This window comes from Lepisma saccharinum, chromosome 1 (assembly GCF_977018435.1).
Source record: "Lepisma saccharinum chromosome 1, izLepSacc3.1, whole genome shotgun sequence".
Taxonomy (NCBI): Eukaryota; Metazoa; Arthropoda; class Insecta; order Zygentoma; family Lepismatidae; genus Lepisma; species Lepisma saccharinum.
In genome coordinates this window covers 184,866,973-184,892,071 of record NC_139229.1, presented here as the reverse complement: position 1 = coordinate 184,892,071, position 25,099 = coordinate 184,866,973, and the positions used below count along the sequence as shown (strand labels likewise).

At 40.4% G+C, this 25,099-nt stretch overlaps 1 protein-coding gene across 3 annotated transcripts in view; it reads left to right on the top strand.

The window, feature by feature from the left end:
- btv (dynein cytoplasmic heavy chain beethoven) overlaps positions 1-19,003 on the top strand; it is a 223,963-nt gene extending 204,960 nt beyond the window's left edge. For all 3 annotated transcript variants that reach the window (XM_083144201.1, XM_083144199.1, XM_083144200.1), the window contains one exon: positions 17,334-19,003. In XM_083144201.1, the coding sequence (XP_083000327.1) occupies positions 17,334-17,489 (156 nt within the window). In that variant the 3' untranslated portion in view covers positions 17,490-19,003. The remainder of the gene's footprint in view (positions 1-17,333) is intronic.
- Positions 19,004-25,099: the final 6,096 nt, after the last annotated feature.

Genomic DNA, 25,099 nt, shown 5'->3' with positions numbered 1-25,099 from the left:
ACAATTTCCAATGCATTACTGAAATATTGTCACCTTTACGGCTTTCCATCGATATTTACCAGTGACAATCGAGGTGTGTTTCGTAGCCGCCTGTTTCGCCAAGTACTGAAAACCATCAACTGCAAACCCGTGTACATTAATCCATACCGCCCACAAGCAGATCTTGCAGAAGCAGCAATTGAGACAGTAAAGAGAGCGATAGCCAAGTTTTGCACAGAACACAGCAGGTGGTCAGAAAACTTGGATTCGATCGCATTAGCAGTGAATCAACCAGGTGAAAAGATGCCCGAAGCGTGACGTAAGGTTTCTGGTGGAAACGAAAGGCGCCGGGAAGAACGGTCAGCTGACCCAGAGACACCCCATGGAGTTTCGGGGGAACAGCTGGGTAGACCATAACAAACCAGTCTTTTCTCCTTTGCCGATCCCTTACAAAATAGTTTCTTTAAAGGGACAGTTCTAATTGAAATCTCCATTAGTTAAAAGTTTATTTTTATTCGGAGGCATATTTACTCGCGAGTGTTTGCAGTAATTAAGCAGAAAAGTGCCGCGAATTCATGTGCTGGACAGTACTCCTACCCTAGGAGTGGATGGAGAGAGGTTCGATCCCAGAACCTCACAAGAAGGAAGCCGCCTGGAAGAGGACGTCCTTGCCATGGATGTCAAACAGCCCACACCTAGAAATGGACTTTACGACGATGAATTAGGATGTCACCGGTTCCAGAGATCACCGGATGCAGTGAGGAACATTCGGAGAGACTTATTCCGGGAAGTGTAAAGTCAGTGAAGTGTAGTGAAGTGGACGGTGTTAGTGTTTATTTTTAATTTCAGGCAAACCTCACCAGGACATTGGACTCACAGACTTACCTGGGTAAGCCTTTTTTTTTCGGTGAGGGGAGTATAATACTGTTACAAACAGTAGTTGATTTTTTTGTTTCTTTTTTGTGATTGTGTATGAATTCTGTATGCTTGGGTTTCTTCCATGGTTCTGTGTAGCTTATAAGAGCCAATAAGGTTTGAACTTTCAGCCCTCCCCCATGCGACGCGGGAGGAAGTATAAATATGGCCTGTGTCAGAGGACGAGAGTGTGTTTTTGAACTGGATAGCAGAAGGGAGAGCGATCTTCGGGGTCCAGTGGCCTCCCTTGAGAAAAAGCATCCCGAGGCAGTTCTGCCAATGCTCAGCTTTCCACTTGGCAGTTCTGCCGTGGGGCTCAAGTTCGAGGAATGTAAATAATGTAACTTAGAGAATTATTGGAAGAATCCGAGCCTTGTTTTGTTAAATTGTAAATAAATGTATAAAGCCCATTTCTGCGAGTTTTCAGCAATCACCCTGCAACGTTAATTCAGTAAGTTCTTGCCTGTGATTGATTCTTTGGTTCTGAGCGCTCTGGTGAGGAACGGGATGGGAACCCAGGACTAACGAGCCTATTTAGTTGTTTATTTGGGTTTTTCCTGCCAGAAGCAGCCCGGTAAGGGTGGAGTGTTGCGGAACAACATTCATAAAGTTTTCGGCTGTCTCTTTATGGTAGGTAAGTGTTTGAATGTGTTTCGAACCCAGTAGGCTTAAACAAAAGTATTTTTTTATACCATGAAATTCTCGGACTGAATATACGAAATTTAGTTCTGGCAAAACTAAATCATCACTCAAAACTTTGTTCTTCAGTTGATCTATGTAGCTTATTTCTGTTTTAATAAACCACTCCAATTCCGGTACTGCTGAAATATTCACTTTAGAGAGAGAGAGAGAGAGAGAGAGAGAGAGAGAGAGAGAGAGAGAGAGAGAGAGAGGCGCGCCTTGATCTCTTCGGCCCTCGAACCGAACTAGCACTACACTGAGGCCCCGAAAGTTCTGCTGTCGTCAATGCCTTCATTCTCGAATCACTATATCTTATAAAGCAACCAGAGGACGCTGACTGATCTGATCACCAATCGACTGTATGAATTGTCACATTTACCTCTGAAATCTCATTAACCGATTCTTTGTACATATCAACCGAAAAATTGAATCCGCATATCTATATCCCCATTATATTCTAGAATGTTCCACAGATAAAACGATTCGTTAATATTGCCAGTAGTTGAGTCCTCTCATTCAAGAACGTACCCTCTCTCGCCTTCCAGAGATTAGAAATTATAACGAATCGCCCTACGTGTGGCGCTACCTTTGTTGTGCAGCTTCCAAATGCTGACAAGTCTCTACATAGTGCTCAAGTGCGCTGCGACAACTCCAAAAGCGCAAGAAAAGTTTACGTGCAATATTATCAACAACAGGGTTATAGAACATTCTCCGTCTTGCCTCGATAAATGTCTATGTCCTTAAATCATCGTCACATTATTCAAAAAGCCAAAAACCTCATTTTATCTAGTGTAAAATAAAAAAAATCCTGGGGGGGGGGGGCTCGAGCCACCTCAACCCCACCTTGGATACGTGCTATTAACAATAACAGGGTTATAGAACATTCGCCGTCGTGTCTCGATATTTATTTCTCCCAAATTATCATCACATTATTCAAGAAGCCAAAAATCCTAATTTTATCTAGTGTAAACAGAAAAAAATCCTGAAGGGGGCCTCGAGCCTCTTGATTCCCACCTTGGATACGTGCTATTGACAATAATTTCTATAATAGGTTATAGAAAACTCCGTCTTGTCTCGATAATTATTTCTCTCAGATTTATAAATTTATTATCTCCACATTATTCAAGACTCCAAAAATCTAATTTTATCTAGTGTAATTTTAAAAATTTCCTTGGGGGGGGGGCTCGAGCTACCTCATCCTCACCTTGGATACGTGCTATTAACAATAACAGAGGTATAAAACATGCTCCGTCTTGCCTCGATAATTCTTTCTCTCCTTACATTATTTTCACATTATTCAAGAAGCCAAAAACCTAATTTTATCTAACGTAAACTGAAAAATTTCCTGGGGAAAGGGTGGAACACCCTGTGCCCCATCTTGGATACGTGCTATTATCAATAACAGGGTTACGGAACATTCTCCGTCTTGCCTCGATAATTATTTATCTCCTTAAATTATTGTCACATTATTTTATTTCACACCACAAGAAACAAAAAACCTCATTTTATCTAGTGTAAACCTAAAACTTTCGGGGGGGGCTCGAGCCCCCTAAGCCCCCCCTCTGGATACGTGCCTGATACGGCACACCAACAACTAATAGGGGAACGGTAATATTCATACACGAAAAAATTCAACATACAGAAGTCCAGATTCCGAATGACATAAGATTTCCAAGCAGAAATAGTAGCTATCCGCGTTTCTATATTCCTACGAACATTCACAGTCATATCGATATACATTCCTTCCAATACAAACTCCCAACGCATACGAGCAAGAGACCTTCAAGAAATGGTACAACACATTCCCGGACCTATTGCCCTTTTAGGTGACTTTAATGGACACCACTCAACGTGGGGGGATAGACATAACGACAGACTAGGTAATGCAATTGACACATGGATCACTGAGAATAACCTCACCCCCACCCATTACCCTCTCAACGGAAATAACCCATCTTGCATACACCTGACGATAACGTCTCCGGAAATATTCCCTCAGTTTGCGTGGCATAAAGACACATACTTACGGGGCAGCGATCACACACCCATTCTCTTGATCAGACGTCGTCACAATCTCCGACCCCCAGGCTTGGTTAACAGCCAGACACCCCCAGTACAGCGATGGAATAAAGCTTCCATTAACTGGGATGCTTTCAAAGCCACGTTCTCAAGGATATACATGCCAATTCTATCATTCCGAAATATCAACTTAGTTTACTCCAATCTCCTCGAAATGATTACGGTCGCAATGGACCACAGTGCTACTCGTACCACCTTTTGTACCCTGGCCAGATATCCATCCATAAGTTGGTGGATGCGAGACTGCGAAACTATTAAAGTCAGGAAACGACAACAACTCCGAAAATATGAACGACACCACACCCGAGAAAATGTGATTGAACTCAAACGCCTACAAGCGAAAGCAAAAAAAACTTACCTCCAGGCGAAGAGAGCAGCATGGCAAAACATTTGCAATACATTAGATCGCAGCGATATCATAAGCTCCATCTGGCACAAATTTAATTCCATTCGGAAACCCACCCAAAGTAAGGTGAAAACGCTAGACTGAACCTGCGAAAATGACTTCATATCTTTATTAACACCGCCTTCGATTAGCTCAGGTTATAAACACGACGAAAGATTAAACGCAACATTCACAGATGACTTTCCTGCGGTAACCGCATTAGAAATCATAAATACCTTGGACTCCCTCAAAAATACCGCACCAGGATATGATGGCATTACATATGACGTACTTCGCCACTTTCCGGATGAAGGTATCCACCTCATTGTACAAATTTACAATGAAATATATCGCACCGGTATTATCCCCATAACCTGGAACAATCATATCGTAATTCCTATCCTCAAGTCATCCAAACCTCACAACAACGCACACTCGTATCGACCCATTGTATTAATTCCGGTACTCACCAAACTTTTTGAAAAAACATTACAATATCGAATAAACTGGGCCCTGGAAAAGCAACAGTTTTTCTCCCCAATACAGATGGGATTCAGACTCAATCACGGCAGCCAAGATTCTGTATCCACTCTCACAGTAGCAATACAAAACAGTCAGATCACTAAAGATTATTGTTTTAGCCTGTTTACAGACATTGAGAAAGCCTATGATTCTGTTTACATTTCCATACTATGCAATAGGGATGGAACCAATTAATCGGTACTCTATCGGTATCGGCCGATATAGGCATATCGGTGTATCGGTAAAATTACCGATTATTTTACCGATCCGATATATCGATTATTATCTGATAATTTAATGCAAAATTCTGCCATTTTGTTGTACTTTTTATGGATAATATCCATGCCCTACTTTCTAAAAAAGTAAATGTCTAATATACAATTTATCTTGCACTGCAGTCACCTTGAAACACACATTTATTAATGAGGTCAGTGAACCTTTCAGGTTCTTCAAGGACCTTTTCTAATTTTATATCAGATCGGTAGAATATCGGTTATCGGTATCGGTAAATTTTATATCAGTACTCTATCGGTATCGGCCAAAATTTCATATCGACCCATCCCTACTATGCAATGTATTAGATAAATTACAAATACATCCTTCCGTTGCTAATATTATCTGGAATTTATATACTGAACACAATCTTGTATTTTGGTTCGATGATCAAGTGGACGGGACCTGGAAAGTAAGAACCAGAATACCACAGAGGTCCCCCCCCTCAGCCTGCTACTATTCAATATACAGATGGGGGACAAAATAATACGAACACCTGTGAATGTAGAGAAAATCTTTATTAATAGGGGGTTGGACCACCCTGTGACTGAAGTACACTTTGTATGCGATGTGGGATGGACGCATAGAGGTCATGCACAATGTTTAAGGGAATATGGAGCCATTCTTCCTCCAGAGCAGTCTCCAATTCCGAAAGTGTGGCTGGAGGCGGACTTCGAGCACGAAGTTTGGACTCCAAATATCCCCACAAATGTTCTATAATGTTCAGGTCAGGAGACTGTGGGGGCCATTCAAGATGTCCTACTTCATCGTCATGTTCTTCAAACCATGTTTGGACAGACCCAGCAGTGTGGATAGGAGTGTTGTCGTCTTGAAAAAGCGGTCGGTCCCCAGGAAATAAAGTCTGGACAAAAGGATGGAGATGATCCCCCAGAATGCTGCGATAGTGACTGGCATTGATCTTCCCATGCAGAAAAACAAGTGGTCCCACACCATGCCAAGATATCGCGCCCCATACCATAATGGACCCACCTCCATGCTTCATAGTCGGCAAGAGGCAGTCAGGATGAAATGCACCTCGAGGCGTTCTCCACACATAAACGCGCCCCGTGGTCTGAAATAACGTGAATGTTGATTCATCAGACCAGATGACTTGTTGCCACTGCTGTGGGGACCAACTTCTGTGAGCTCTACACCATTGGCGTCGCTTGACAGCATTACGTGATGTCACCAATGGCTTACGAATTGCCACTCGGCCATGAATGTTTACAGCATGGAGTTCCCTTTTGACAGTTTTGGTTGAAATGGGGTCCTGGAGATGCCTGTTCATTTCAGATGTTATCTCGGATAACGATTGCTTGTGCTTTCAGGCCACTATGCACTTCAACACCCTCCTAGCCCGAGCAGCAAGCTTTGTCTTTCGTCCACTGTTGTGCTTTCAAGATGCCATCTTACCTTGTGTTGTCTACACTGTCGTAACGGCTGATACTGTGCTCCTTGCACACCCAACAAGCTTTGAGGTTTCAGTCACCGTGTCTCCAGCTGAACGTGCTCCAACAATCATGCCTCTTTGGAACTCTGTCAGGTCTGACATTGCAGTGTCTCTTGAGAGCGTACGATAGACGAATGCACCACCAATGACTGCTGTTGGCAAACTAATACCTTCCCCTTCACAGCCACTAGGTGGCAGACTTCAGTGCCCGGTGGTGCTGCTGTACTGCCGGTGTGAAATGTGGCATACTTTTTCACAGGTGTTCGTATTATTTTGTCCCCCATCTGTATATACCCACCACATCCACCAATTAGATCTCGCTGAATTTAAAGTATTACAATACGCCGATGATTTATGCTGTTATAAACAAACTTCTGATGCCACTCAAGGCATACTTGCTCTAAAAAGGGCTATCACTGCACTTCGGGATAACCTCTGGAGTATAGGACTAACTTTCTCACCCACCAAATCAAAAATCCAAATTTTCAATTACCGACAACCCCTAACTTATCCAAACAATATCCCAAGTATCCAAAATATACCTCTTGTAGACTCCTATAAATATCTCTTGAGTTTTTTTGACCGAAAACTAATGTGGAGACCCCACATTGAATACCTCAAAGTAAAAGGGAAAAAAATTATCAACATATTACGAAGCATATCCACCACTAAGTGGGGGAGTCATCCATACATCATGCTCTTATTTTATAAAAAAATGCTTTAGATCATTATACGATTACGCAGCCCCAGTATACGGTGGGACAAACACAAAAACCCTGAACTCGTTAGATATATTACAACGACAGGCTTTACGAACTTGCCTCGGCCTAATGCCATCCAGCCCAAACATGAGTGTCTATCTTGAGAGTAATGAACAAACACTCACCCACAGGCGAAAAAAACTCACAGTACAATTTCTACTCAAAACATGGGATATACACCCCCACCCTTTCAATAGAGAATTCGCCTATCATATCACAAAAAAGAAACAAAAAACAAATACTGTTTGTAACAAAGTGCAGCGTTACGGCTCCGAAAACGGGGACAAGAAGTGACCTTTACCTACATCAAGGCACATTCCAATCAAAACAAATCTCACGACTTCGTAGACATCTACTCAAAGCAAGCTCGAACACTCGAACACGCAACCCCCTTACGATTGCCTTACACAGATTTGCTCCCTCGAGTAAAAATGAAAATCAAACACGAATGGGACGAAATCCAAAACATAACCACCTACAAGTGGAACACGCACATCGGCACAAAACAACCTTGGTATCAATCTTTGAAAATGCCTCGGGCAGTGATTGTGTTCACCTTGAGAATGCACACGGGTTACGTTCTGGTGAATCAACATTTGGCAAGAATACATGCGGTACCGATAACTTCCTGTCAATGCGGAGAACCCACCCAAACAATAACGCACATGTTTTTCCAATGCCCCTTACGACAAGCCCATCGGGAAAAGTTGCATCAAACCCTACTTCGACTAGCTGTTCCATTTCCGGTGTCAATCCCAACCCTGATAAGTCAGCCTTGAGCTCCCATCATGTGGACGCTATATAGCTTCGCACGAAAACACAGCATCTTAATGTAAACAAAAACAATAAGGAAGCTCACAGTGTAACATACCCAACAGGATACCCTCCCATAGTGAAAATCACGAGTGAAAGTGTATTGTGCAAGTGCCATAAGGAATAACGACTGAAGGAGACAAGAATAAGTAGGATCAAATAAATCAGTCCCGATGGCTAGAAACCGCAAAGGATAGGCGGTGTAAGCCATGATAAAGCAAGCAAGCAAGCCATGGACAGCTACGTAGTCACGAATTTGTTCATCAATTTTCCACAATGCTGGGTCTGTACTTGGCACTAGATTGTGTTTTTCGGTAACACTTACTCTAACACTGCCACTAGTTTCAAGTTTACCAGAGTTCACCATTGCAACTGAAGAATCATTAGGTTATCCACCACTGATGACTGATGCCAATGCCTGAGATTCATTGGATGCATGAGGAACATCTGTAGAATTAACAGAACCCACACTGGGCTCATCAACGGCACTTTACTCACTTTTTTCCTGATTACATTTCTGTATAAAAAAAAATAACTAATTTTCGGAACCTTCTTCAGAAATGCTTCTTGCTTTTCATCTTTCTCTGCTTTTCTCTTTTTGTATTGTGACCCACTGAGTCTTAATCTTTGATCACTCATAATGAGCGTAATGACGTTTTAAACTTACCCCAACAAATGCACGGACATTGACACACACGAGACACGACATACCACCTACTTGTTGAATAATACTCTAGAACATACATACATACATACATACATATATATACATACATGTATATAAAACAGTAGAATAGTACAATGCGAAACCCCTTTAATAATGTTTGCACCGACAGTTTAATTCTCAACAATTCAACGTGAATCACATGCTTTTGATATGTGGCCAATACTGGCAGTAACAAGGAACGGAACACAGCCAAGCTGGTGTTGTCTTTCAAAAGCAAGTGGCAGGCTCCACGTTCTTACTGCAATCGCCGACTGGCTCAGCACAATACTGTACATTCGAAACAACAACGTCTGTAATTAGAACAACAAATTAGTAAACTAGTTCCGAGCCCTGCTAGCCTATCTCTTTTAAGAAATATTCTTCGTTAACTTATATTTACAATACAACTACTGTACATTAAGTCATTCCATTCGTGTGTCCAGAGAAGAAAAGAGGCAATCCGAGAATGAGGTATTCATTATAAATTTGAAACAAACAATCGTGCTGCTCCAGGCCTGGGCCTATGAGGCCTATTGGGAAATCTGGGCCTGTGCTTGACCAATCTATTGGTACTCAGTCTATCTCAAAATAATTCACAGCTTGACTTTATATATTTGGACATTTCACCACCTTTTCAATAGAGAATTCGCCGGAATCGACATTGATATATATGGATGGATCAAAACACGATGCCGTAGTAGGTTCTGCATTTTATATCCCATCCCAGAACATAATTAGACAATTTAAACTACCTCCCGACTTGTCAATCTTTTCAGCAGAATGTTATGCAATATATAGAGCATTACTTCATATTCTAGCGTCGGGCCTTCCACAGTCTCTTATACTGACCGACGCCTTGAGCGTGCACCAAACGTTGTCAAGAGCAGGCACAGCAACCTATAAACTTACAATTTTTCCTTATCTTATTCAAAGTTGTTCCGCAACACTCCATCCTTACCGGGCTGCTTCTGGCAGGAAAAACCCAAAGAAACAACTAAATAGGCTCGTTAGTCCTGGGTTCCCATCCCGTTCCTCTCCAGAGCGCTCGGAACCAAGGAATCAATCACAGGCAAGAACTTACTGAATTAATGTTGCAGGGTGATTGCTGAAAACTCGCAGAAATGGGCTTTATACATTTATTTACAATTTAACAAAACAAGGCTCGGATTCTTCCAATAATTCTCTAATTTACATTATTTACATTCCTCTAACTTGAGCCCCACGGCAGAACTGCCAAGTGGAAGCTAATCATCGGCAGAACTGCCTCGGGATGCTTTTTCTCAAGGAGGCCACTGGAGCCCGAAAATCGCTCTCCCTTCTGCTATCCAGTTCATAAACACACTCCCCTGTCCTCTGACAGAGGCCCTATTTATACTTCCTCCCACGTCGCATGGGGGAGGGCTAAAAGTTCAAACCTTATTGGCTCTTTTAAACTACACAGAACCATGGAAGAAACCCAAGCATACAAAATCATACACAATCACAAAAAACAAATACTGTTTGTAACAGTATTATACTCACCTCACCGAAAAAAAAGCGCTTATCCCAGGTAAGTCTGTGAGTCAAATGTCCTGGTGAGGTTTGCCTGAAAGAAAAAAACACTAACACTGTCCACTTCACTTCACTTCACTGACTTTACACTTTCCGAAATAAGTCTCTCGGAACGTTCCTCACTGCATCCGGTGATCTTTGGAACCGGTGACAACCTAATTCATCGTCGTGAAGTGCATTTCCAGGTGTGGGCTGTTTGACATCCATGGAAAGGACGTCCTCTTCCAGGCTGCTTCCTTCTTGTGAGGTTCTGGGATCGAATCTCTTCCCATCAACTCTTGGGGTAGGAGTAATATCCAGCACGTGAATTCGCGGCACTTCTCTGCTTAATTACTACAGAAAGAGCAAACACTCGCAAGTAAATATGTGCCTCCGAATAAAAAGAAACTTTTTACTAATGGAGATTTCTATTAGAACTGTCCCTTTAAAGAAACTATTTTCTAAGGGAAGCGGCAAAGGAGATAAGACTGGTTTGTTATGGTCTACCCAGCTGTTTCCCCCGAAACTCCATGGGGTGTCTCTGGGTCAGCTGACCGTTCTTCCCGGTGCCTTTCGTTTCCACCAGAAACCGTACGTCACGCTTCAGGCATCTTTTCACCTGGTTGTTCACTGCTAATGCGATCGAATCCAAGTTTTCTGACCACTTGCTGTGCTCCATGCAAAACTTAGTTATTGCTCTCTTTACTGTCTTAATTGATGGTTTTGCGAGATCTGCTTGTGGGCGGTATGGAGTAATATAAACGGGTTTGCAGTTGATGGTTTTCAGTACTTGACGAAACAGGTGGCTACGAAACACACTTCGATTATCACTGGTAAATGTCGATGGGAAGCCGTAAAGGTGACAATAATTCAATGAAGCGTTGGAAATTGTCCTAGCTGTCACTGTTGTCAAAGGTGCCAAGAATATGTATCTCGTGAAAGAATCTTCAATGAGAAATACGTAGCGATAACGCCCCCTAGAACTGGTCGGAAATGGTCCAAACAAATCTCCGTACAATTTCACTCCTTGGCGTGGCTGATTGCGACTTCTCATGAATCCCATCTTTTTAGAAGAATCTGGATTGTATCTCAAACAGGTGAGACATGATCTGCAGTAATCTCTAACATCAGATTAAACATTTTTCCACGTAAACTGTTATAAAATCTTGAACAGAGTCTTAGCTGCTCCTGGATGTGCAGCGTGAACTTCGTCATGGGATATTCGCAGCACTTCCGGTTTCAAGGAATCCGGTGTCCAAATCTTTTGCTGCTGTCCAAAAACGGGAAACATCCCCTTCCCTTCTGCTATGTTTCTGTATAAAATCACATCTTCATCCAGGTACGAAGTGCTCAGATGAAAAATCGAAAACTTTCTTGTTCAATTTCTCATCCAATTGAACTTCCTTTTCCTTAAGGCACGCAATTAACAAAGACAAATATGGGTCCTTCTGTTGCTCTCTTGCTCATAATCGCTTATCTTCCAAGTTGATATTGCTGGTTGTTATTTCATTTACTTCCAACTCCTTTGCATTAGGTTCTATTGCTGATTGAGTGCAATTGTTGATTTCTCCCCGACGCTCAGGTGTTATATCTCCAAGGAGTTCGACAGAAGCGGTGTCCGGGTTGTCTCTCAAAAGACGTTTAAAGAAAACAGAGCAATACAATTCTTCATCTTCGCTGTTCCGTCCTTCATCATCCGAATTAGATAGTGCCATTACATCTTCCTTAATGTCAACTAAGGTTACTTTCTCTCATTCCGTTCCCTGCGCAGCCGAAGGACCGGGACTCGAACCAGAGTCCTCTCTTACCAGACAAGTAGGCTTTTTCCTCTTCCTTTTTCCTGGAACTTATTGAATTTCTCATTCACATCCTTCTCGAATTCATGCTGATACTTATATCCACCATCCGGGCGTTCAAAACTGAGATAACCTTCATCCTTCAGGTCGCTAATCGGAATATGATCTGCTTTGTCTTTCCTCGCCGATAACCTTTTCTTTTTCCTGAATTTTTCGGCTCTGGGGGTTTGCAACACTTCTTTGTCGCGGTTCTCTTCTACGTGAATGACAGTGGAAGACAGGAGGTTACTAGTTTTCTTCTCTTTCTTCCCAATTGTGTCAAAAGGAATAATATTGTCCCTTTCATTCAGAAAAGCCCAACTGTTCAACGTGGGTGCAATTAAAATCTTCGCCCTGGCCATAAAACTTCTACCGGCGATCAGGTCATGCTGGGGATTCTCCAAAACAAAGAATTTCTCTCGTACCCGTAGACCATAGAAAGTGACATTAAAAAAGACATGTCCCACAGTGGTTGTTTTCCCCTCAACATTCAACTTGTTATGACGTAATTTCGCCCCCTTTTCTTCCAATTTCCGAAAGAAAGACAAACTCATGCAGGATATATTAGCCCCGGTATCCATATACATATGGATCTGAATTCCATTTATTTCTCCAAAAACGAAAGGTTCCTGAATTTTACTACTTGACATCTTTATTGTCGAATTACAGGTGCGTCTCACTGTCACGCCCTGTCCATGACGTTCTCTTGACTCTGAAACATTATCTTTCCTTGCAGCTTTGTGAAAACTTGCCAGATGTGCAGTTGATTGACAAACGTAACACTTGCGTTCTTTGCCCAGACATTCTTGGGTGGTCAGTAGTCGCTTTTGTCTCCCTCGAAACAGCAGGGGGTTCCTTCCCTAACCTAGAATATTTCACAGGGTCGAGAATACGTAATAGATCCTCCCCCACGGCGCTACTCGCCCCTCTAACGGCCACCAGTCCCTCGGACTGAGGAGGTATAGCGCCTCTCAAGGCAAAGTTAATGATTTCCTGTTCTGTCTCATACTGACGAAACGTAGCATTTTCCAACATCTCTCCCTGCAGATTCAAAGCATACTCGTGAAGCTCTTTCATGCTGTTGAAATTCTGACATCTTAATCTCTCACGATACACAGGGTTACATTTACGCCGAATAAAATTAACCTTCTCTTCGACTGTAGTGGTGGATTTTGCCCTCTCGAACCATCTATCTATCTTGCGAATATAGACTGCCAATGACTCGCTCTTTAGCTGAAAGCGAGAATCCAAGAATTGCTCTAATTCTCGTTCGTGATCCAACCCATGAAAATTCTTGAGCAACAAATCCCTGAATTGCACATATCCTTCAAACGTGCTTGCAAAATGAAAGAATTCCTTCGCCTCTCCTTTCAACGCTAACAGAAGATGATAAAGCAATAATTCCTCTTCATTTATGCCTAAATGCTATAAACTTCCATCCCTTTTGTTTCCCCATTAAAAGTCGGTAACTGTACTCTAATGTCGTCTGGAAGAATCCTCGGCCTGTTTGTTACTGTAGCATTGTTTTCTGAACCCATCGTTCGTGTCGAACTCGATTCCCCAATACCGGACGACAACGTAGACTGAGCCCTTTTCAACATTTCGACCCTTTTACAGCAAACCTTTATTCAGTTTCGCTTTCTTTGCCTGTGTCCTTTCACACAAAAAATCCAAGGACGAGACCCCAATAATTCTCTGTTCCGCAACACTCCACCCTTACCAGGCTGCTTCTGGCAGGAAAAACCCAAAGAAACAACTAAATAGGCTCGTTAGTCCTGGGTTCCCATCCCGTTCCTCTCCAGAGCGCTCGGAACCAAGGAATCAATCACAGGCAAGAACTTACTGAATTAATGTTGCAGGGTGATTGCTGAAAACTCGCAGAAATGGGCTTTATACATTTATTTACAATTTAACAAAACAAGGCTCGGATTCTTCCAATAATTCTCTAATTTACATTATTTACATTCCTCTAACTTGAGCCCCACGGCAGAACTGCCAAGTGGAAGCTAATCATCGGCAGAACTGCCTCGGGATGCTTTTTCTCAAGGAGGCCACTGGAGCCCGAAAATCGCTCTCCCTTCTGCTATCCAGTTCATAAACACACTCCCCTGTCCTCTGACAGAGGCCCTATTTATACTTCCTCCCACGTCGCATGGGAGAGGGCTGAAAGTTCAAACCTTATTGGCTCTTTTAAACTACACAGAACCATGGAAGAAACCCAAGCATACAAAATCATACACAATCACAAAAAAGAAACAAAAAAAAATACTGTTTGTAACAAAGTGCAGCGTTACGGCTCCGAAAACGTGGACAAGAAGTGACCTTTACCTACATCAAGGCACATTCCAATCAAAACAAATCTCACGACTTCGTAGACATCTACTCAAAGCAAGCTCGAACACTCGAACACGCAACCCCCTTACGATTGCCTTACACAGATTTGCTCCCTCGAGTAAAAATGAAAATCAAACACGAATGGGACGAAATCCAAAACATAACCACCTATAAGTGGAACACGCACATCGGCACAAAACAACCTTGGTATCAATCTTTGAAAATGCCTCGGGCAGTGATTGTGTTCACCTTGAGAACGCACACGGGTTACGTTCTGGTGAATCAACATTTGGCAAGAATACATGCGGTACCGATAACTTCCTGTCAATGCGGAGAACCCACCCAAACAATAACGCACATGTTTTTCCAATGCCCCTTACGACAAGCCCATCGGGAAAAGTTGCATCAAACCCTACTTCGACTAGCTGTTCCATTTCCGGTGTCAATCCCAACCCTGATAAGTCAGCCTTGAGCTCCCATCATGTGGACGCTATATAGCTTCGCACGAAAACACAGCATCTTAATGTAAACAAAAACAATAAGGAAGCTCACAGTGTAACATACCCAACAGGATACCCTCCCATAGTGAAAATCACGAGTGAAAGTGTATTGTGCAAGTGCCATAAGGAATAACGACTGAAGGAGACAAGAATAAGTAGGATCAAATAAATCAGTCCCGATGGCTAGAAACCGCAAAGGATAGGCGGTGTAAGCCATGATAAAGCAAGCAAGCAAGCCATGGACAGCTACGTAGTCACGAATTTGTTCATCAATTTTCCACAATGCTGGGTCTGTACTTGGCACTAGATTGTGTTTTTCGGTAACACTTACTCTAACACTGCCACTAGTTTCAAGTTTACCAGAGTTCACCATTGCAACTGAAGAATCATTAGGTTATCCACCACTGATGACTGATGCCAATGCCTGAGATTCATTGGATGCATGAGGAACATCTGTAGAATTAACAGAACCCACACTGGGCTCATCAACGGCACTTTACTCACTTTTTTCCTGATTACATTTCTGTATAAAAAAAAATAACTAATTTTCGGAACCTTCTTCAGAAATGCTTCTTGCTTTTCATCTTTCTCTGCTTTTCTCTTTTTGTATTGTGACCCACTGAGTCTTAATCTTTGATCACTCATAATGAGCGTAATGACGTTTTAAACTTACCCCAACAAATGCACGGACATTGACACACACGAGACACGACATACCACCTACTTGTTGAATAATATTCTCGAACATACATACATACATACATACATATATATACATACATGTATATAAAACAGTAGAATAGTACAATGCGAAACCCCTTTAATAATGTTTGCACCGACAGTTTAATTCTCAACAATTCAACGTGAATCACATGATTTTGATATGTGGCCAATACTGGCAGTAACAAGGAACGGAACACAGCCAAGCTGGTGTTGTCTTTCAAAAGCAAGTGGCAGGCTCCACGTTCTTACCGCAATCGCCGACTGGCTCAGCACAATACTGTACATTCGAAACAACAACGTCTGTAATTAGAACAACAAATTAGTAAACTAGTTCCGAGCCCTGCTAGCCTATCTCTTTTAAGAAATATTCTTCGTTAACTTATATTTACAATACAACTACTGTACATTAAGTCATTCCATTCATGTGTCCAGAGAAGAAAAGAGGCAATCCGAGAATGAGGTATTCATTATAAATTTGAAACAAACAATCGTGCTGCTCCAGGCCTGGGCCTATGAGGCCTATTGGGAAATCTGGGCCTGTGCTTGACCAATCTATTGGTACTCAGTCTATCTCAAAATAATTCACAGCTTGACTTTATATATTTGGACATTTCAAAAGCCTTCGATAAAATTAATCATAATCTCCTTCTACATAAATTACAATCCAGATTTAACATCCATGGTAAACTTCTGTCTTTGCTAAAATACTATCTGCATGCATGAGAGCAGCATGTTATTCTTTCTGGCTCCTCTTCCAGCTTTCTACCTGTCCTGTCTGGTGTTCCCCAGGGGCCCACTTGTTCCTTCTTTACATGGATGATGTGCCCAACAGACTGTATTCTCTTCCCATACATGTGCTTTTCTTTGATGATGACTGTAAACTCTTCAAAGAAATTTCATCTGAATGTGATTCATTAATCCTACAACAAGCTCTTACAGAACTATGTTTGTGGTGTCGCCAGTGGAAACTTGAATTGAATCCTCAAAAATGCTCCTGCCTCACAATTTCCTTATAAAGGAATAAAGTGATCTTTATACTCTTGAAAACAGTTCCATCAAAAAGGTTTCCTCTCAAAAAGATCTTGATGTTATCATTGATGAAAAGCTAAACTTCAATGAGCACATTACATATACTACTAAAAGAGACATGCGTCTCCTTGGTCTTCTCTACAGGTTCCCTGAAATACAAAACCAATCATCCATTAGCATACTTTTTCAAATCCTTCTTCTCCCTTATTCTTGAATACTGCTCTCATCATGGCTTCTAAAACTAATGTTTCCAGGCTTGATTCTGTTCTCAGCTTTTTCCTCGCCATTGCTCACCATAGAATACCTTCTCTCAGACACCTCCATAAAACAGATATTATGTCTATTTTGAATATCCAGTCCACACACACTCGTCACGAACTAGCAGACATGAAATTTTTGAATAAAATTGTTAATGGTAAAATTAAAACCGAATTACTAGTCAACCAATTTCATCTTCGAGTACCCACACGGGCAACCCGCAACATAAAGGTCTTTTACATTTCCGCTACAAGGCTCTTCTACAGCTGTCTCTTTACTATAGGCTTCCCCACTTATAAAATAACCTGCCTATAAATATTGATATTTTCTTGTCAGAACACAGTTTCCGACAATCTCTAAAAATATACATGTAACATTTTCTTTTTTTTTTCCTCTGCCATCTTGTATTGTCTTGTTTTGTTATTATTTTTATTTTTTATTGTTGCTACAGTTTCAGTATTATATGGTCATTCAGAACTGTATCTGAAACTTTAAGTAAATAAATAAATAAAGAAATGCAACATCTAATACACACCCTGCTGATTTATTTGCCTTTGCAGACTACAAGAGATGCACACTACCAGGAAGAAACCATTGCTTTGCCTGTATACTACACAGCAGATAGAGAAAAAGTTGTGTGTAGTCTAGATGTCCCCTGCACAGGTGACCAAGACAAATGGATACAAACTGGTGCTGCATTTTTCCTCAGGAGTTAGTCTTGTAGGTAATGAATGTTCCTGTTCCACATGATTTCACTTGTGCCCCTATGCTGAGTATATCAGGGAATATTAAGAAAATTTTAACGTGATGCCTGGAAATTTGTTAAAATAAGTAAAAAAAAATATATTTCGTTCACATTTTGTTACATTTGGCAACAAAATAGTTGCAGGATCTCATGAGAATTAATTTATTTCATTTTAAACTTTGCTACAGTGTACAGTGTTAGTATTTAAGAATATACCAGTACTTAGGCTATAGTAAATCTAGTCAAAGGCACAGTTTTCTGCAAAAGATTTGTAAAATGAGTTTGAATGTGGATTGTTTTTATGCTATACTACTTTTGGAGCCTTGTGAGTGTGCTATTTATTTTTTAATTTATATATTTATTTTTATTAAACAAGCTGAAAAGACTTTTAAAAATATATTGATTTTTATTCAACAAGCTGAAAAGACTATTAAAAACTGTGTAGTGTGATAATGCATTGTTTGAAAACTCTACACTAAGAAGTGATCCACAAAGTTGTAAATAGTGTTACAAAGTGTTCTTATTCACAAAATTGCACAAATGTGTGCCTCACCATGGAATTTTCCGTCCACTTATGCTTTGTGTTCACTTTTGGAATCTCTGGATTATAGATATGTACTTGATTAGTCTGCAACATCCAAATATTGTCGCTTACGACTTGTCTGTGTAGTAATAATTTAAGTAAGCTTTTGCTTTCTTGAGTCAGGACACACACTTTTTATAAGTGTTTATTTTGAGGCTTTGTATCTAAATACCTGTTTCTCCACCCTGATGAATTTCTTTGCATTGGTTTTACTAACATGCATATCACCAATAAGAGATTAGATTAAACACATGTGAATGCAGTTAAGTTTGAAACTAGACTTTATGTAGAAAATTCGAAGTGTGAGTGATATTTGTGAACATATGTTATCTCTATGTTATAAAAATTATTACAAGCTTAGTTTGAAAATTTCACAGATAACCTATTGAAATTCATGTTTGTTTTCCATAACTTGCTTCATGTTTGTAACAGGACAATACCAAGAAAATTACATTAATTAAGCTGTTGGTTTGTATTCTTGTTTCTTTAATTGAAGAAAAATGACTTGCCTGTTAGCACCACATTATTAGAACAAAGATAAATTGAGGTAAATCTCCTCCTATTCTGAATCACAACCATAGATTGATATGGTAATATCAATGCTAACTTCTCATGGATTGTTTACTCAACCTCCATAAAATTATTGCCTACATTATGTTACAATTTAGGTCAAATGAAGTATTAACTTTTTTGTTGATACTTATTTATAGAAATATTCTTTGTATCTGTGCTTCTTTTCAGCATGTAACATAAGAAATTCAACAAATCATTGCCTTAACATAACACGTCCATTTATGTAATATTGCAATATATGTGATGAGGAAGTATTGCTCTTTGATAATGGAGCCAAAGCCTCTTTTTGAAAAGTGGCTAATACATTATGTATAAAATATTGAAAGAAAATACAGTACTTTAGTTTTAAATTGTGTTTTTTTTATGTACACTTTATAATATAGCGTGAACTAATACAATTACATCAACATAAAAAAATTTGATGAAGGGATGATACAATTATTAAGGAAATGCACTTAATACAGTTCCTTTGGTACATGCTAGTGCTGCAATGAGAGTTTTTCCGCTCGAGCGACAAATAGTTTGCACAGGCAACACTAGATGGCACACAGAAGTGATAGTTCTTCTGCTCGAGCGAAATACATTCAAACTCTTGAACCCTATTAGTAGATGTATTTCCGTAATTTGTCTGGCAGTGGGCCCTCAAATATGGATCGTGACATAAAAGACGAAGTGAAATGAAAAATAAAATCATCTCCATGTTAAAATGGAGATTTCTGTATCTGACCGATATATGTGAAAATGAAATAGATGATTATGGGCCGAAACTGCTTAGACTGACATTTTATGTTTGTACAATTATTGTCACATTGAAATAATGTTCGATTGAATGTTGCAGAATATGATTATCCTTTTCGGTAGGTGAACAATGATGTACACGTACTTCTTGCACAGTGATACGATATTTATAATTGCTTAGGCATGTCTGTCAGCATGTGTATCCATTTTACGTTTCGGTCTGGAGATATTGCATACTTTGATATGTGCTGTATTTGAGTCTTACATAATAATATACAGAATTATTATCATGTATGGGTTTTAGGTTGACAGTGCTGCTCATTAGGCTCTGAAATATGGGATGTTGCTGGCAAAACACTGCTTTTTTGACACCCGCACTAAATCTCTCTCTCGTTCGCAGAATGTTCAATAGGCGGAGGACAATGACACCAACATGTTGTCATGTCCAAGCGAGTTTCAACATGTTGACTTGATATTGACAACCACGTCCTTGCAATGTTAGTGTATATTATTTCAATTTTCAAATCTTATGTAACACCAGGTTATTGTGTCACGAGTGGCACGCATACACTTCCCAATCTCTTTAATAATGTGTAGCAGGGCTTCGTGGTGTGTATACATGTAAGATAAAAATGCTATTTTTCGAGGGTTGTTATCAACGAAAAGAACCATCAAGGGGTATAATATCAAGAAACGTTTGAATTTGTTAATTTCTTTTGTGTTGCTACTCTACCTCTTTAGAGAAATTATTAGAAAGGATGATCTAAGGCTAGTCCAGGCTAGGACTCGAACTTGAGACCATCGGTGGAGTTCTCGCGGTCACAGAAGCGGCATTGAGAAGTTCGCCTCCATGTTATCTATGATATATGATAAGATGGCGCCGAAGCCTGATGTACGCACATTTAGTGCTCCGAAATTTAAAATGTTTTCGGTTTTTTTCTGTGCTATTGTGTTTGTTATTTGTGACGTGGATTCGTAATATTGCGAGCCATGAAATGCTGGATAACTGCAAGTGTGTGGAGGACTGGTCGTTTAGTTACAGGCGATTTTCTTTCTCGGCCTTGGGTTTGGATCGGAGCCTCGTGTGGACAGTCCGCCAGCCACGTGGTTCGCCCCAGCACAGCCTCTTCGTGGCTGCGTTCACCCTTCTGCTAGCAGGCGACATTCATGTCAACCCCGGTCCCCAGGTGGCTTCCCGTGATGATTCTGGTTTGAAAATATACTATCAAAATGTGCAAACCCTAACTAAAAAGCTATCAACTCTACAAATGTTCTTTAGCGAGTTTAACGAGTACGATGTGATTGGTTTCAGTGAAGTGTGGTTCAGTGAAATGATCGGCGATAATGAAATACCCCTGATGGAATTTCAGGTATTCCGTAATGATAGAGGTTCACGTGGAGGCGGAGTTATGTTACTCGTAAACAACAAGTGGCCCTGCATCAGACGTCTGGATCTGGAAACGTCATGCGAGTTAATATGGACTCAGGTAAATATAGGCACAAATAAACTTTTAATCGGCTGTTTTTATGGACCCCCTAAATCTGGGACTGCAACCTTCTCAACATTATTGGACTCTGTGCTAAATGCTATAGAGGAAACTGACATTATTCTTATGGGTGATTTTAACCTTCATATAAAATGGTCATCATCGAACTCTAGCCTCTGCACAGACAATGACGACAGGTGGTTTCTCGACCATTACATCAAGGCGATCAGACTTCAACAATTTGTAGATTTCCCCACAAGACGCACAGAAACTCCCAACTTGTTGCTGTCCTTGCATACAAAGGTCAAGGCCACTCCCGGTGAGCAATTCATCGCCTCGGACCACACCCCCGTGCATGCCGAATTCGAAGTCGCTGGAAAAGCCCCCCCAGGCCCTCCCTCCTCCAGACCAGTCTACAACTGGAAAAGAGTCAACTGGGAGCAACATTCTATTTTCACCAGCCTCATTCCTTGGACAATGATGGACCCCCTCCCCGCGGAAGAAGCAGTGGAGTTCCTCGTGGACTGTGTGCAGGCTGTAATTAAAGATCACGTGCCCCTAAGGAAAACAAGAACATCCCGATTCCCTGTGTTATATACTGAAGAGACTAAGCTTACGCTGAAGAACAAAAAGAATGCGTGGATCCTGGAAACAAATTCCGAACGTTCATACACTGAACACTTTTACTTACTTAAGGAAGCATCGCAAAAACTTAATTCAAAGGGACTATAATAATTATATTCGAAGTGTAACAGAAAGTGCTGCTAAAAACTCTAAAACATTCTGGATGCTAATTAACTCATGCAGGCAACATGTCTCGTGGAACGGTAAGTCTGCTACAAAGGATGAGCGTTCATCGTTTTTTAACTCGTACTTACATAGTAACTTTACAAAGAATGCTGCTGCCACACTACCGGAAGTCAGGTCCATTATTCCTTACACTCGCTGTCAAATCTCAACTAACTGCAATGAAGTTCAAGAATTATTAAAATCTGTTTCAAGTTCCAAAGCTACCTTTCCTAATGATATTCCTGCGATATTTCTGAAACATTTAGCCCATATTCTATTCAAACCAATAAGCACAATCTTCAATAAATGCTTCTCCGAAGGTGTTTCTTCCTACATGGTAGCAAGCAAATATAGTCCCTATCCTCAAACACGGAAACAAAGCTCATGTTACTTCCTATCGCCCGATTTCCTTACTTCCTGCACTTTCACTGCTAGCCGAAAAAATCATTTCTAATCGTATCCTTGCACATGTTTCTCCGTTCTTCTCTCGCACTCAACACGGTTTGGGAAGAGGAGGGAGAGTTCTCGTCACATGCTCACATTTTTTACTCATTTTCTTTGCCACTAATTATCATCATGAATTCTTAATTCACCCAGTACTGCCGAAATAGTGTAATTTAAAGTTAACATGATGTTGAAAAAAAATCACATTTTGCATCCTGCAATTTCAGAAATACAAAAAATATGGATCTGCAACTTTGCATATTTACCTATCTCAGGTAACCCTTTCAATGTGCCAAATTTCAAATGAATCAAAATATGAGATGTTGAAAAGTGTATTTTCATTGGTTGATATCACATGGAAAGACCCCTCTGGAATATCTGGTAGATCCAATCATGTTTGTAAAATTTTAACAAGGCCAGTCATCCCCAAACCAGGTACAAATATTTTTAAACACTATCCACCAAGGCTATTTTTTGAGAAATGTGCGATGTCCATCTTCAAGTGCAACTGTTCATAAAATTTGTTTACTTGTGGATCTGAGCTCACTAATGATTAAATGTGGTTGATATTTTCCTCACTGACCTCTCTAGCTCAGTGTCATTTGCATCCCTATCTATCACAGATGCTCTGCATGTCTGAAATTGACAAGCGACTCAAATGTTGTGTGGAGGAGGCAGCTAAGTCTGTGAATACCCTTTAGAGGCTTTCCTGATGGCAATACACTTCAGATTATACCTAATCGTAGTACTACTAAACATCACATGCAAGATAAGCTGCAATAAAAAACAGTCTCTCTCTCTCTCTCTCTTCATGCACTGCTCTTTTGTAAGTACAAGTACATTTAGTATGTATCAAACCCAGAAACTGTAATAGTGATCCCTCAAATATATGAGAGCTGAAGATCATGATAAGATTCAATTGGTGTGGTATTTTACACTATCACAAAACCAATTAAGACATCAAATTACTATTTGCAGCCACTCAAATAAAACTATAACAGCCTTTGCTATGTGGGTCTGCAATGCCAATTGTTATGGAACTCGCAGATGAGCCCAGTCAGGTTTGGCTTATTCCTCCTATTTCCAGCTGGTCAATGGCATTTATGACATACCCAGGTTGCTTTGCAACACTTGCGAGCTTACCTAAAAGTGCTTAAGTTGAAATGCCAATTATACCACAGTGCAAAGTTAGTCAAAATTTGAGACTCTACAACCGAGCTAACAAGCCGATCCCCAATTTCACTACTGCAGATCTCTCGTGTATGCTATTCATTCCAGGTATTCAGCAACATCACGTTGTCTGTGGCTAGCTTTGTACTTGGAAAGCAAGTGCCCTCTCCCTTCGATTAGCGGTAGAAGAAATATACATTACCAATGCCATAAATTGAGGTCCCACGTAGATTGGAGATTAACGCTCTCACCTTTAGTGTAAGCGGTCCGGGTTTATCACCAGTCGAGCTCCAAAATGTCAGTGTTGACCGAGCATGAAAGCAACAGTAAAGAACAGTAAACAGCAACAGTAAAGAATGCTGATCTTGAGCGTCGGAAAATGGTGGCGATGGGTCTTGCATACAATGACAAGCTACCTGGAGCTCAAATGCTGTTGTGCCATGGTTACTTCAACCCTCTAAACATGAAAGATAGGGCTGAGCCAGTACCACTTTGAACCAATGCCCATACCGATGCTGATATTCTCACAGATTCCCACCAATACTAATGCTTGAAACAATTAAAATGTTTTTCAAAATATTGGTAATATTAGTGAGTATTCCACTCCAGTTATATGCATCAATTTACCAGAATTTTGCTTCAAAATATTAAAATACCTGTTATGTAATCACATGACACAGTTTTTCTCATAATCATGGTGCAAAATAAATGAAAACTTAGAATTCTGAATAACTTCCAGGATAATTAAACTCTGCAAAAGTGTCATGGAACATATTTGCAAACACAGTGAAGGTCCAAAAAAATCCAACCAATACTTTTCAATACTACCATTGACATTAGCCAACATCTGTATTGTCTCAGCCCAAATAAAATATTTCAGTCAAACACCACTATTTGTATGATATCGTATGACGACAATATCACGGATAAACACAGCTTTTTGCTAGAAACATCGTTAACGGTGGACATGGCTCGCTAACAGCTTTAACGATCGGAAATTCGAATCTCACATAAATAGTTTGAGAGAACATTTCTCAGCCCCAGTTGTACTCAGAAATTTATCGTGTAAACAGTCGTTGCCTCCGATTTACAATTGTTACGTAAAGAGTTACCACGGGAGTTGCACTACCGAAAGAAGTTTATTTCAGGACCGTGCCTTCTCCACTCATTCAACGAGACCATCAACTTCAACTCTACAGAACACCAGAGGTAAAGGAACATTCCTTTATCCCCTTTCTATTATTCTCACAACCCTGCCAGACCAGTCAATCAAAGTATTAATAACAAATGTTAAAATGTTTTCCTTATTCCACTGGGTCGAGCCCCCCTTACTGGTAGAAATGTACCTCTCACTTAGCGAGTAGCTCTAGGCTAGCATAGCCTAACTACGATCCTGAATAAAAGCCAGTGGGCTTTTATATGATATGATGACTACTGTGACAATGATACTCGTATGTAGTTCCTGAACAAGTTCGTATACTGGTGGTAATAAAATACAAATTTTGTGATGCAACACAACATCCTTGAAAATGAACATTAATTTCTGCACTCCTTAATAACCACATACAGAATTATAAGAAATAAAACAATATTTTGTAATTAAGATATATATATATATATATATATTTCTTACAAAAACTTTTTTTTTGTGATAACTATGTGTATACAACACTCTCGAAGAGAGCACCTTTCATTCTGTCTAGTACATACGACGATGTACAGTAAAGGAGATTGGTAATATTTGAAAATAATATTCTAAATATTCCAAAATTAATCTTTACACTGCACCAATAAATA